Source organism: Haliotis cracherodii, unplaced genomic scaffold (assembly GCF_022045235.1).
Source record: "Haliotis cracherodii isolate W230 unplaced genomic scaffold, xgHalCrac1.p SCAF_1, whole genome shotgun sequence".
NCBI lineage: Eukaryota > Metazoa > Mollusca > Gastropoda > Lepetellida > Haliotidae > Haliotis > Haliotis cracherodii.
This window is the reverse complement of record NW_027266264.1, coordinates 69357376-69373232: the sequence shown is the minus strand read 5'-3', so window position 1 is coordinate 69373232 and position 15857 is coordinate 69357376. Positions and strand designations below refer to the sequence as shown.

Genomic DNA, 15857 nt, shown 5'->3' with positions numbered 1-15857 from the left:
ATGACGTCATTTCCACTGTGAATTACTTTTTAAGGGTGAAAAATTCTTCTTGACCGGCATCCAGGCCTTGCAGCATCGCTGGCAAAAGTGTGTAAACCTGGAAGGGGACTATGTGGAGAAATAAATGAAAACCATTGACTTGGTACGGGTCTTCCACAGTTAGGCTTAGAACTTTTCAGCCTGCCCTCGTATCTCTATGTTTTCCGGTATTTCTGGCATTAAGACGGTTAATAAGTTAGTTAGAACATTCCTCCTTGGTTTTGGTTAGAAATGTCAAACCTTGACCTTGGAAAAAGCTAACGGTTGAGGTTTTCTATTTTTAAACTAAAACCAAGGAGCAGGATTACTACAACTTCATATTAACTTGATTGGTCTGATTAGTGAAGTTGGGCTGTTATTGTTTTGCATCAAAATCCATTTATATTTGTTGAAGTTCTCATCAGGACAAGACAATCTAAGATGGGTCTTTGCTTGTCATCTTGAGATCACTTCTGACCAAAGGACACAGTTCCAGATAATTGGCAATGCTAGATGCCACTTCTAAAGTGATCATGTTGCTGCAAACTAGCAAGACTGCTTATTGCAATAATCACGCAATCATGTTTTTGACTGAGATACAACAATCACAAATGTGACCATGGAACAGATGCCACAGTCCATACTCTCCAGCTGACGTAATTACAGTGAGTTGTTAGATAATGGGTGAGTGAGTGAGTTGGGTTTAACGCCGCTTTTAACAGTATTCCAGTTATATCACAGCGTGTCAGCTTAATGTGTGAGGAAAGCCCCAAGTGATGCAGTTCTCAGACATTTACCACTTTGGTGAAACCCACGAGTACGGGTATGGTGCTGACAAACCTAGAAACATAATCGGGGCGAACTGGGACTCGAACCCACAATCACAGGTTTCTGGCGTGCCCAAGGGATGCAACTCTGCACAACATATCACGGCGCCTTAGACGACTGAGTCACCCATGCCCCCTGTTAGATAATGGGATCTGTAAGTATGGCTTGATGCCTGTCATCAATATTCCTGCAATGACAAGGTGTGGGACACCACAATTTGGGCTGGGTCAGGTAGCTCGGTTGCCTGGGTCACCAGAAATGGGCTTCACACATCGTACCCATGTCGGGAATCGAACCCGGGTCTTCGGCATGACAAGCAAATGCTTTAACCACTAGGCTACCCGACCGCCTGACCTACAGAGGGTAGGGTAGGGTAATAGGGCATCGAGTACCCAGGTCGTAAATTTGGACTCGTCCAAGCCCTAAACACAATATAGGTCATAATATGTACCCATGTGGGATTTAAACCCTGCATTGAAGTTGATGAGTGAGTGAGTGAGTGAGTGAGTGAGTGAGTGAGTTGGGTTTAATGTTGCTTTTAACAGTATTCTAGGTATATCATGACATGTCAGCTAAATGTAGGAGGAAGCACAAAGTAATGCAGGTCTCAGACGTTTAGCACTTGATGAAACCAATGGATATGGTGCTAACAAGCCAAGAAACATAATCGGGTTGGTTTAAAACCAGTTTCAAATCTTCACTTTTACTGCCACTAGAATGTAGCAACAGAATCATCTAGATGACATCCTGGTTGGTGAGTTCGAATCCCGTTTCGCCCCAATTATGTTTCTAGGTTTGTCAGCTACATACTCATGCTCGTGGGTTTCTCGAAAGTGATAAATGTCTGAGACCTGCATCACTTCAGAATTTCCTCCAACACTAAGCTGACACGAAGTGATATGACTGGAATATGGTTAAAAACACTGTTAACCCCAACTCACACACTGAAGCATCCTATCAAATTGAGGGTGTGGTGGTGGTCACTGCGTGGCATGGGGACAGCACTACACAAACAAACAACATTAGATGTCATTCAACTCATACTCTTTCAATACCTCCCTCCTTTCTCTATGAGACTGACAAACAACAGGATCTGATGTAACATATATCAATACCATTTTATTGCATATTCATGAGTACACTTCTCAGTACAGTGACATGGTTGTATAGAACTTTATGTACATTGCGTATCTTCCATGTCCACCTGGCCTGATTGTCCAATGAAAGTGAGGGAAAGACACTGTGCACGCTAGCTACAGTTGTAGACAACTTAAATAAGAGACACAAATGAGTAGATACAGACAGATGAGACTGTCGATTGCAGGCCAGTTGCAAGAAACTTTCAATGGAAGGAGAATTAGGGTTTCAATACTGAATGTGAACATTTTAAATAAAAAATCATGAAATATTAAGGGAACCCAACTGATCATGTTGACCATGTCAAATAGACAATCAGTGAGATCTAACTTGCAACATCCTTTACAATAAGAGAGATTTTCCTTGCAACATTGTTTACCAGACAATCAAAGAGATGTCACTTGCAACAATTTCTTCACCAGACAATCAGTGAGATGTAACTTGCAACATTGTTTATCATTGAGACGTTCTGCACTGTCTTAGTTCGTAGCCACACAGGATAATTAACAACAGTTGTATTAAATAGGCTAAAGCCATCTCAGTGATTATCCACTGTTTGAATATCAACGACCAGTAACAAGTAGAGAGAACATACCATATTTCAGAAAGCATTAAGTTACTCAGGTTTTCACCAACCAACAGCTAAAACTGGAGTTTTCTTTCTTTATGCAGTATATTCATGTGAAAATGAGTATATTCATCACAAACCTAGGAGCATATAAAAAACGCAACAATGAAAATATTATGTTTTGCAAGAAGAGTACTATGCTGGACACACAGGGGAGACATTCCTAAGACAATTACATAAATGTCATGAGAATCTGAAGATATTTTCTGATATTTATGCTTCTGGGAAAATTCCATTTATACCAAAACAGGGACAATCTCATTCAGCTTCCCTTCAATTTGATATTTTGTTTGTGAAAATGCAATAAAATGTTTAATATTCAGTGTATATAGCTGACGTGGTTTGCGGTATGATAGACTAGAGTAGTTGAACAGAGGTCACAGGGTCCCACCTCTCAAATTCAGCCATCAATTAACTCACCAAACTCTACCAGTACAAGATCAAACACTTTCTAATAGCACTTTGGAGTTGACTTGCAAAATTTTGATGAGTGGATAATTTTCTTGCACAAGGGAAATCTTAAAATGACAATTCTCAATAGAGGGAAGTGTTGTGTAGTTTACATTTGACTAGAATCAAAACACAAAATATGATAATAATAATAATATGCTTAGATTACATAATGCAGACAATAATAATAATAATGATAATATGCATGCACAATAATAAATTATGACGTGAGGATATGGGTGCGGAATATTGCAGTAAGCTTACAAGGACAGTGATACAGATGTATGTCATGCCAGAGAAATATACACCTTCAGACGAGAGGCTCCGACTTCCATCAAGTAATAGAATGTACATACAAGCAAACATGAAGCAACGAGGACATCACAGAAACTACAGCTCTGCTTGCCGCATTGTTTATGAGTAAAACATCTTGTCAACATGATGTATAGAATATTTGTGGTACAACTCACAGACATAGCATTTATTTTTCATTCTTATATTTGTATAAAACTTTAACAAAGTGTGAAAATCATAACAAAAGTGCTAAAATGATGAGGACTTCATAAAGGAGTTATCTACCTTTGACCAACATAAAGAGACATTAAGTATAGGGGAGTTCAGCCTGGACCTCTAGACCGGTCAGTGTCCAGGAGGCACTGTCTGTACCCCACAAGTACTTTACCTCAGACAATCAGCGGACAGTAGGATTGCACATGTTCACTGAATGAGATGAAACATTGTAGATTGGGGCTACTTCAAATGTTGCCAACAGTGACATGATGCAGTGAGTGTACAGTGTTCTGAATGGCTGCAACATCTCATGTCTACTGAATGGGACACAATGTCATAGCACTATACATCCTTGAGTTCCCTTTGCATCCTCATATCCCCACCCCTATCTATTCCTTATCCCTCCCCCCCATGCTTCCTCATATTTCACCCTATCCCAAAAGATACCACACTATATCCCCACCCCTACACATTCCCGGCCCCACCCCTACACATTCTCATGTTCCCACCCCTACCTCTAAACATTCCCAGCCCCACCCTACACATTTTCATGTTCCGAGCCCCACCCCCACACAATCTCATGTTCCCACCCCTACCTCTAAACATTCCCAGCCCCACCCTACACATTCCCAGCCCCACCCCTACACATTCTCATGTTCCCATCCCTACCCTTACACATTCCCATCCCCACCCCTACACATTCCTACCGCACCTCTACCCATTCTCACCCCAGCCCCACCCTACACATTCTCTAGTCTCCCCCCCCCCTCCTCTTTCTGCCCCACCCCAAGGTAATACTGCCTGGTAGGATGAATCTACTGAGCATTGCCGAGACATGATACAGGGTGACGGGCACCCTCAGACAGATTTTAGAGAGACATTGTATAAAGACTGCACATTTCCACAGCTTCAAGAACCGTATCTCACAGGCAACTGTGCGTTAATAGTCCATACGGCTTATGTACAATAAAAGGGTCCAGAAATGCATGTAACTATGCATACAATATAGAATCCATTCCAGTTATGAGGGAATAAAAGAGGTCTTTCCCAAATTGACATATATATTTACAAAGTTACGAATTTAACCACAGTAAAATAAATTTCCTTTCAAATAAATGATATAATTCAACATGTTTAAAATAACAAAGTCTTTGTTTGCCCAAATCCCCTACAATACAAAGTAATAACTGGCTGTGTCTCCAGGAAATGAGAGCCCAAACCTTCCATGAGTGCGTGCCTCCTCTCTCGATATTGATTGCTGTGTGGTGAACATGTCACTCCTTACTGGGCATGTAATCTAGCAGATTAAAGCTTAGCACGGCCAGGGAAATCAATACACAATTTTCCCTGGTGATTATCCTCGGCTTAACCTAATCCTCTGAGAAGATCTGCAGTGCGGCATTGTTCGTCAATCCCAGAACTACAGACATAAAAGCTACCATTGATCTTTCACGTATCAAAGAGAGGCTTACCTCTGCAATCAATATCGGCTGTCAGTGGTGACACACATTTCAAATTTGGCTTTGTTTGTTTAAGAAAAAAATATGGATTTGCAGAAGTTACCACAAAAACACTGTAATGACTGGAAACTTTAAAAAGCAAGGGTCTTTGATCTCTGATTGCGTACGTAAGACACAAACATGATGAAGAGTTGTTATTCCCTAATGCTTATGTGAAGAAAATCTGTAATGTCCCATCTCAGATAGGTCAGTATTTGGACAGATGTTTTTATTTCTAACTGCCATGGTGGCCAGTCCTACTGTTTCCTGATAGTCAAGGTTAGTATTTGGTCCAATACTGTAATAATTTCTAATGGTAGTTTTCTGAGTCATATTGTTTCTGATAGTCAAAAAGCTTGCGTAGAGTACAAAATCTAATTTAACATAATACAAAATAACAGCAACAAACAACAGATCTAGTGATCCAACCAAAATAACAGGTGGTGAGTACCGATAATATGCTGATGATATTGTTATTGCACTCCGACATCCAATACAGAACCACACCATAGAAGTCCACCCAGCTACCCTCAACAGTTCCAAACTGATGCCAGATCTTCACCCCTGGCCCACATCTCCCTATAGTAACTAATTTTAGTTTCGTATTTTCATTTTGAGCACTTTCCTTTTGAAGTGGTAATATAGTTATGGGGATAGTGCTATTGAGGTGTGATAGTCAGTCATATTGGAGATATTTCATACACTGACATTCAACTTCAAACCAGCGGATGCAAGTCGAAACAGAAATATTTCAAACTCGTATCTTTACAGCTCAAATTGTTTAACATTACAAGCTAGACAATAGGTACATTGAAGACACAAAACATAATAGAAAGATGGGTGGGACGACGAGGAAGTAGCAGGATGACTCCAACACAATGGTTCCTGGAGCAAAACGATGATACTTGCAGTGAGATGGTGACACGCACACACGCACGCACGCACGCACGCACGCACGCACACACTCAGACACATACACCATTCACACACAAATATTTAGTTACCAAATAGGTATCAAATGTTATAAATGTAAGAACAAAATTAACACATGTAACATCTGGTGAGATGTTAAGTAATTCTCCTCTTGATGAGTACTGATCAGTTTAAGTGTACGATGAGATATGTTGCAGACATGACACAGTGCGGATGTACGTGGACAGTGCTTGGAGTGGGTACAAAATGAACATTTTATGGACTTAATGGAAACAAACACACTTAATTAGTTTCGACCAAATTGTCAACTCCTTATATTAGTCTAGAGAACTTTTACCCGGAAACAGAATGGGAGTTGGGTGGGCGCAAATATTCAAAAATAATTCAGACATGAAATACTTAAGCCGACAGGGCCCCTGTTCCTCAGAGCAGCATGTCTGTACGGGTTCACAAGTCGATGTTAAACTAGGAGATTGATGATAGTTGTTTCAGTATGACTGCTGTATATCTAAGTACTAGGCTTATGACTGTCAGACTGATACACTGTCGGAAGTCCCGTGAAACAATGGAAGTTAGGACATCCAAGCACTTCTGTGAAACATGATTGAGGGCAGTACCCTAAATTACTCAGTAAATGAATCTCGTTTCCACATATCCATGCCAGTTAAGGCAGATGATTTTTAAATGGACCATATTGTCAGTGCAGATGGGTCACTATTGACATTATATTATTTACGTGGAAATAGAGATTTATATATTTTTTTTATGTCGCCTGATATTTAGCACAGAATCAATGGTTGTATTACACGAGGCACTGGTCACAGTAACATTATCTCATGAGCTGTTTGGCACAATCTATAGTAAATACACTGACCCTGTTCAGATACCAACACACAAATCAAATGAGAGATTAAGTAGAATAATATCAATGACAGCAACATCATCAGTTCGACTATAATATCATTATTCATGTTACTTGTGCGATCATACCAACAGACAATAACAATGGAAGCAAACCATAGCATGGATCATATATCTGCTATAACATCTGCTGCCTCCAGCATGTAGTATTTATTGCTAACACTTATATTCCACTCCATCTCCCAGTCAACAACAAGGGGAGACAACTCACATCATGTTAAAACTACAATCAATCTGCCAAGTAAGCATGCCATGAGCCAAACATCTTAGAGCTGAAGCTTCATCTCAAGTATAAACTGGAAATTCAGTGACAGCAAAGAGCACTTGTTTCTGATTGGTCAAAACAAGATAAAAATCAGGATTCTAATTCCATTCGTTTCAAATAAATATAAGAGGTAAGTTAGACATCCTCAAATTTAAAACAAAAAACAGGTTTACTACATAATTAGATCCAGTTAAATAATGACTTTACATTCATCATTTATCAAGAATTTCATAACTAAATTGATTTCAGTTCTTTTACACAAAAGATATTACAGGGCTGCAGTTCAAGTCACAGGGCTTAGTGTTCATCACAGCATGGAGGTGGCTGGAAGAATGGTTAGATGTCAGATTGACTGCACGTTCAACGTCATAATCTCAAGAGAGACTGGCCTCTTGACGAATAGAATAATCTCAAGTGAGACTGGTCTTTTGACCAATAGGATGGAAGAACACAATACTGTCCAAATCATGCACTAAGACGCATACGTTTAACTTTGGCCCGGTGGTTCTTAAACCACAGCTGGACATTCTTGGGTTCGAGACGAGGGAACTTGGCCCGATACTCGGATCTGTTCAGTTCCTCACAGTATTTATCAATCATGTACGCCGAGGGATGCGTGTCCTCAAGGAACCACTTCTCCAGTTTGGGGATCTCTGTGAGGGGGTCGATGAAGACCCGCGTGCGACGCTTCCTCGTCTCATGATGCTTGTGGGGGGAGTTGTGGGGCGGGGGGCCATGAGGTAAAGAGTTTGACTGGGGGGAGTAAAAGCGTGCATTCACCGGGTAGTAGGTCATGAGAGGGGGAGGTAACTGGGGCACATGTAGTGGCTGGGCCATCTGGGCAAGAGAGAGAGCAGCCATATTGGCTGCGCTCGAGTTGGCAACCGACACTGGCATCATCATCGCGTTGCGGTAGTCGTGTTCACTTTCATGCTCCTTCTTCAACATAGAGATAGGCTCGTCACCGGAGACGCTCACTTCTGACATGTCATCACTAGACTCGTACTCGTCGTCATCAACATCATCCTGGTCCATGTCCTCTATCTTGTCATCGTCATGGTTGTTGTTGTAGGTGTCCACTTCCAGTTCCTGTTTCTGACTACTCTCCACACTACTCTGCACAGAGCCATTCATACAAGGATAGCTCATGTCACTCTTAACTTCAGTCTCAGGCTCATTCTGACAAGAATCAGGCGTTTCACGTTTAATGGTTGCCTCGTAAGGACTGTGTGCCATATTCATGTTATTTCCATTGAACGACTTCATTGGTACAATACTGTCTTGTACTGGCTGTGATTTCTCCTGGGGTTCTGGGACCTCTTCCTCTCGTTTCTTAGCAACCGAGAGGTCACAGGGTTCATCGGCTTGTCCATCTGAGGGCATGATGTGGGAATTGAAAGGAAACGGAATCATATACACAGCATTTTTATTTGGAAGATAGGGGATACTTGAGGGAGCCACATCACCGTTTTCCTCATTCTCAAAAGAATCATCCATAGCCTTTGACGCCCTTCTCTGAGCAGCTCGGGCATTCTTGAACCAATAAATGATGTTGGTAAGGTCAAGGGGTCTCCTGCCCTTCCTTGAATCTAGGGAGTTGAGTTCATTCATGTACTGAATCATCTGCTCCCTTGATGGATGCTGGTTGTCCTGGAACCACTTCTGAAGCCTCGGGATCTCGTGTTCCGGGTCAAACGATGTGCGGATGCGTGTTCGGCAGTGATTGAAAAGTGGTGACGTCGTATGGTTCTCCTTGGACTCAGATGATGGGATGACGGGACTGGTCGGTTTGACTGGCTCCATCAACTTGTCACTGTCAACAGACTTCTGCTGCTGCTGCTGCTGCTGTTGTTGCTGTTGCTGTTGCTGCATCAATGGAGGCGGGCGCTGCCTTCTTGTCAACTGGTCCCGGTACCACTTGTCAAATGCACTCAGTACTTCATCTGATAGGCTGTCAGGTTTCTCGCCACGGGACAGTGACGACAGTAGTGTCTGGAAAAGAAGATTAATGCTGAATACATTGTTACAGATTCACTATTTTATCCATATTTAAGTATATCCTGATAAAACTTTGAATTATTTGAAATATATTTACAAATTGTTTACATTTGAACGAATTGGAACTTGGAAGCAGAGGTATCAGTGAGAGAGTTGGGTTTAGCAGATTCAAAACAGTATGTCACCTGCATCATTCCTTGTCAGCAAACTATGGGGGCATTTTTAAATACTTAAAAAAGCATGTGTAAAAAATAGAAAAGCTGCCCATAAACAAGACATTTATACTTTATTTTCAGCTCTGATGTTAAGTTCATCATCCTTCATTGTAAATATTGAGAATGAAGTCGTATCCTAAATCTGATTTAAATACTTCCTCTTCAGAATAAAACAATGTCCATTGTGGTTAAAACAAGGTCAGGCAAATACCATATCCTTATTACTGCTTTGAAGATTAATTATTTTGGTTGATAACATTATACTAATACAGAAGAGGGTCACTTGTGAACACCTGCAGGCTCTCAGGACAGTTACATTCAGCTGTGCCAGACATGTTTTTTTCTGACATGATAGAATCAAGGATGTGGCGTTTATAAATTAGGAAATTTATTTTCTCGCCTGATGTAATGTTAGATGCACAGATGTAAAAGGTAAAACTGTGAAAGTTGCAACATACATTTCAGAGACGGTATGCATTCCGATTCAACGTAGTTTCACCTAAATATACTACACAACATATGGTAAGGAAACTGAGCATATTTCCTATTATTCCCGTACTTCAAACTTGATATGATGCTGAAAAAACACCAGTACCATAGCAAAATAAAGTACAATTCATATGAAAACATGTATGAAAGTTGAGTGTGTTGGTCCCTACCTTCTCGATGGGGCATCCTGCCTCATTTAGCAGCCCCTGTGAGTGAGACAGCAGGAGCTGCAGGAGCTTATCTTTTATTTCCTCGGCCGTGCTTGCTTTGGGTGGACTGCAAGACGAAACAAATCGGTCAACACGCAAAACTACCGCAGCGGACAAACATCGGACATACGCCATGTATAACTGGAGAGGAAGATGTCGAGGGTGACTGGGATCCTGGAGGGGGGAGTAAGGGGAGAGTTTTAATCTGTACAGATTTTCAACATTTGCAGCTGGTACCATGACACGACAGGTAGAAACATTCATGATCGGTGGAGGATGGTCGGGGCAAGGTGATTGGGAGTGTTGTGATTTTCATGAAAATCTTGTGAAAAATAACTGAGCCATCCTGATCATTTCAGATGAGTCTCCTCATAACCCATGTACAAAAATACTGACCCCTTCTGAACCTCCCTCCCAAGGTTCCAAATTTTGGCAAGGATATATTGGGAGGAATTCACGAATTAAGACAGTCCTTGTGAGATCGGTACAAATGAAATACTAAGCAGCACGTCGCTACCAGATACTTATTTAGTTTTTAAGGAAAGCACACACAAAGATCATACTCCGCTTGACGGTCCTGGTCCCATTTCAAGTCTAGGTTAACGTTATAAAGGGACTACGAAGGGTTGGTTATCTTTCAAAAAGTTAATTTCATGTACACAATGAAACATGCCAGGAATGCATTAGTTTCCTTGTAACTCTTCATGAGAGGCCATACATTTTTTTGTTTGGTTCATGGATGCACTGACATTTAAATTTGAAAATTCAGAAAAAAATATATCAGAATGAGAAGGTTTTTTCTATACCACTGATGCTAAAGATCGCTTAAAATGACAATGAAATGCCTAAAACAATTTCATAAACCCTGTAAAATGCATTGTATTTATTATTTGTCCTACTAACCAAATTCCGGGTTAAGTGTTTGAAATAATATAACAATGGAGATCATTTACTCAAAAAAAAAATCCTTGCTGTCATTGCATTTTTGTCAGTGATTATTGTAGCTGATGTGTCTGAAATATAGTTCCACCAACCAGTACTTCCCCGATACTTGTCCCTGTCTCATGACAGACACAACTAATACTGGGGACACTACAGCAGTAGAGTGCAGGCTGACTGCTGGCATCTAGGCATCACCAAGTTGTCAATACAGATTTACAGTTAAAAACCAGGGATTTATGCACGAAGTGATCTAATCCTTCAATGTGCTCAACTTCCGAGTCAGTAAATGTAGATTCGTGACGACATCATTAACTCCAGTTTCCACAAGGAACACAGAGTAGCCAGGGCTTGTTATATGATTTTGTTTATTTGTTTGTTGTTTAATGCTGCACTCAGCAATATTCCAGCTATATGACTGTGGTCTGTAAATTATTGAGTCTGGACCAGACAATCCAGTGATTGATGTCATGAGCATGGATCTACGCAACTGGGATCAATGACATGCATTAACAAGTCAGCAAGCCTGACTACTCGATCCCGTTAGTCGCCTCTTACGACAAGCATAGTCACCTTTTACGGCAAGCATGGATTGCTAAAGACCTATTCTCTACCCGGATCGATCCTTCACGGGTGGCTTGTTATATGATGTTTTAGATACTGATCAATAGCTGGCAGAGTTAACAGTCATCTGGGGTGAGTGAATCACTGTAAATTATCAAGTCTGGAGTAGGTAAACCATTGGGTGACATCATGAGCACCTACTCCGCTGTCATGGCATGATGATGAACAATCAGTATTGCAAACCTTAAAATCGTCTGTAAAACTGCATGATTCATACACCTTTCATGCTCATCTAAGCATTTCTGAATCACTGGTATATGTAATATTCACACTATCTTTGCTCAGATATTTAACAATAATCTTGAATTCCTACATTCCTATCAGTGTACAGGAACACAAACAGACCCACGCAACCACACCCAAGGGAGATAACTCTCAAGTCCTACCTTGCTAAGCGAATTCTGAGAGTGGCAACATTTGTGAGTTCACTGAGAATATCATCCACAGTGGACTGGGGACCGTCGGTAATGGCATCAAATGTTAGTGGTTTCCAGTTCTTGATCTGAATGGCACCTGAAAAGTAAACAGGTATGGGACATTGAGAGACTATAATGGGATTCTGCCATTACATGACAAGAAAATTCTCTGGTAACTGAGTGACGACCATTCTGCAGGGGATTAAGCTGGCCATCACCAGATGATGTACAAGAAAGGCACGACAGGAAAGTAGAGTATATGGTAGACTAAACTTAGGCTCCAAAAATATTTTATTTTGATAGAAACAAGCAACTACATATAAATTGAAAAGGAGCCCCAGTGAGATGGGAGATTCCAAACCTGTGCAAAGTCTAGGGTTGCTTCTTCATTTAGGGCTATATCAATACAGTAAGGGCTGGGTGGAAGGGAAAATAATATGGTTCAGGGACTGTGAGACAGACCAGGTATACAGTGTTGTGCCAAGTCTACCCTGCGATAGTGGTCTGTGGTTACTCAGGGTTCTGAACATCCTCAAGAACATTTGATTGTTATTGCAAAAATCTGACATGTTCATGATGCTGATTAGCACTAAATATCAATGTTTAATCACTTCAAGCTTACATTATATTTTAAAAAATGGCAGGATTGTTACAGATCATAGGTTCACGTGTATTGTGGAGAATGGTGGGGTAGGGACGGAGGGTTTTGGGGGTGAGGCAGGTTTGGGATGGGAGTAGAGCGTGTGGTATGGGTTGGGGAAAGAAACAATTGTGGGTTAGGTGGAGACTGGTATGGGGTGGGATAGAGAATAGTGTGAGGTTGATTTAGGGCAGGCAGAGTATGGTGTGTTTGTGGGGTGGGATTAGGGGTGGCAGTATCTGTGGTGTGGGGTGGCAGTGTGTGTGGTGGGATGGGGTGGTATAAAGGGGTGGCAATGTGTGGTGTGGGGTGGGATTAGGGGTGGCAATGTGTGGTGTGTGGTGGGATTCGGGGTGGAGTGTGTGGTGTGGGGTAGCATTAGGGGTGATAGTGTTTGCTGTGGGGTGGGATTAGGGGTGGCAATGTATGGTTTGGGGTGGGATTAGGGGTGGCAGTTTTTGGTGTGGAGTGGGATTAGGGGTGGCAGTGTGGGGGGGGATTAGGAGTCGAGTGTATGGTGTTGGGTGGCAGGGTATGGAGAGGGAATGGGAATAGGGGTGGTAGTGTGTGGGGTGTGGTGGGGTGGGGTGTGATTAGGGGTTGAGTGTGTGGTATTGGGTGTGATTCTGGGTGGTAGTGTGTTGGGTGGGGTAGGAGTAAGGTGACATGTAGGTGATCTTGAACAAGAGACAGGTGTGGATGGTTCAGTGTGTGATATGGTGTACATACCTTTTGCATTCATGGCATCTGTAGCAGAGTAGCCAAGCTTGAGTAGTGCGGTGCGGACCAGATCGCCCAGCAGTGTTGAGCAGGGCAGGATGGCATAGCTATCCAACTCAACCTGACTCCCGGTGCATGTGGAACTTGTCACCCCGGTAAAAGACGGCACACCTGATATCTGTTCCACTAGACAGTGAATTGGTAGTGACTTTCCGGACCCTGCAAAAAAATTACTCTAACATAGAGCAAAGCGGACTCTACAGGTTCTGACTTAGCAGACATAACAAGACACATGGAAGATCATTTCTGTGTTGATGAGAAGCAACAGTTCTGTCAAATAGTCAATGTTCACATTGCCAGAGATCTTGCTTGATCTTTCTATCATCTCCACTTGTACACTCCCCTCCATGAAGGGCTACGGGTGATAGGAAGCATAACCCACTGTATGCAACTCACAATTATGGATTATTTGTGTCTCGTAAATTAACGTCGAAGATCCTCTCAATTGCTTGGAACTTACGTAATTATTTCACCCGGGACAGATAATGATCAATTCTCTGTTGCTAACAGGTTATTCTCTAAGTATACATGGTAGGATGCTGCTCTGATGCAGATGCCAACTTCAATGCATTGTCCGACAGAAATGGTCAAAAGCTAAAAATGAAACAGTATAAATGGAAGTTATATTGCGAGGCTTGGGCAGTGACTAATACACTTCAACATTGTAAGTCAGGAACTGTACCTTGGACATACAATAAACTACGTTTATAATGAACACGCTTATAACGAACTGATGGATATAACAAACTGTTGTTTTTTTGTCCGTTCCATTTGCTGTATAGATGCTGTAAATATGCTTATAACGAACTACGGTTATAACAAACTAAATTTAGTGGTCCCTTTGAGTTTGTTATAATCGTAGTTTACTGTACCAAAAACCAATATTTTTTCTTGTGTCTTGTTTTTTGGACAAAGTAGTCCCAATTCACCGATGTATAGATACATTTACACCTGACACTATGAATCATGATACACCTACACGTGTCGCAATGCTATATCAATTTTTAAAAAGTAATAATAATGAAGATTAGCAATTAGCTCGGCCTGCTATCTGCTCAGACTAGAATCACCTTCCTGCCTGTCATGGAAGAAAATGCTAAATCTGCCAAAACAATACCAGCAGTTTGAGCAAGGATCATGAAAGTTTGAAATGATGACTTCATATCTCAGTAAAGTTCAAGGAAGAGCAAAAAGACGTCATTGAGACATCACCTTTATGTGTGACTTCATGTATCATACTGTGCCACAATTATGGTGATTGTGTGTGGTAGTCATACCCTGACACCTTACAAGTAGATCCACCAAACAGCATACAGAACCACTGACATGGATATCCAAACACAAAAATTATACAAATCATTTTAGAATATTTATACGAAATCAAAACAGACTCACTACACACTCTACATACAGACTCACTACACACTCTACATACAGACTCTGACTACACACTCTACATACACTCACAACACACTCTACATGGACAGTTTTGTGCCAATCAGTCATCTAATTACTCCCCTGTTTCTCCGTCGATGTCCATGGCATCAGTCCAGTACCAAGTCACAAATAATCCTACATCTCCTACTTCATGTTTACACATTGTATCTCAGTAAAGTTCAAGGAAGAGCAAAAAGACGTCATTGAGACATCACCTTTATGTGTGAAATACGTATGTTATAAATTCTACAAGCTGAGAAAATGAAAGATTAACTGTGATAAACATTTTTCTATCTGGTCTAGCTGATACCATGTGAATCATGCTATAGCATGGCAGGCTGTGAGGGAAGTGAATGAGTCAAATAAAATTCTGAACAGCATTTCTGTCACCTTGACCATATGGGAGGTGAAATTATGCTTAATGTCGCCTTCAAGATTATTGTACTTATGTAGTGACATGTGTGTGTGCTTGTTTGTGTGGTAGCTTGTATTAGTCTGAACTAATGCTGGCTTTAAGGCGCTAGTAGTAGAAGTAGTAGTAGTAGTAGTAGTAGTAGTAGTAGTAGTAGTAGTTTATTTGTTCGTTGTTTAATGCCACACTCAGCAATATTCCAGCTATGTGACGGTCTGTAAATAATCGAGCCTGGACTAGACAATCCAGTGACTGACATGAGCATCGATCCACGTAATTGGGATACGATGACAAGCATCAACCAAGAAAGCGAGCATGACCACCTATTCCTGTTAGTCACCTCTTACAACAAGCAAAGTCGCCTATTACCGCAAGCATGGGTTGCTGAAGACCTATTCTACCCCAGATCTTCATGGGTCAGTAGTAGTAGTAGTAGTAGTAGTAGTAGTAGTAGTAGTAGTAGTATGTAGATGTGATATGGCTGTGATGTAGACATGATGTAGACGTGA

The 15857-nt window shown here is 41.3% G+C and overlaps 1 protein-coding gene across 2 annotated transcripts in view; it reads right to left on the bottom strand.

Moving 5' to 3' along the window:
- Nucleotides 1-4361: 4361 nt before the first annotated feature.
- The window catches only part of LOC139465114 (homeobox protein dve-1-like), a 48819-nt gene continuing 37323 nt past the window's right edge, over nt 4362-15857 (bottom strand). For both annotated transcript variants that reach the window (XM_071246836.1, XM_071246892.1), the window contains 4 exons: nt 13449-13658; nt 12050-12176; nt 10062-10167; nt 4362-9181 (listed from right to left, as the gene is read on the bottom strand). In XM_071246836.1, the coding sequence (XP_071102937.1) occupies nt 7655-9181; nt 10062-10167; nt 12050-12176; nt 13449-13658 (1970 nt within the window). In that variant the 3' untranslated portion in view covers nt 4362-7654. The remainder of the gene's footprint in view (nt 9182-10061; nt 10168-12049; nt 12177-13448; nt 13659-15857) is intronic.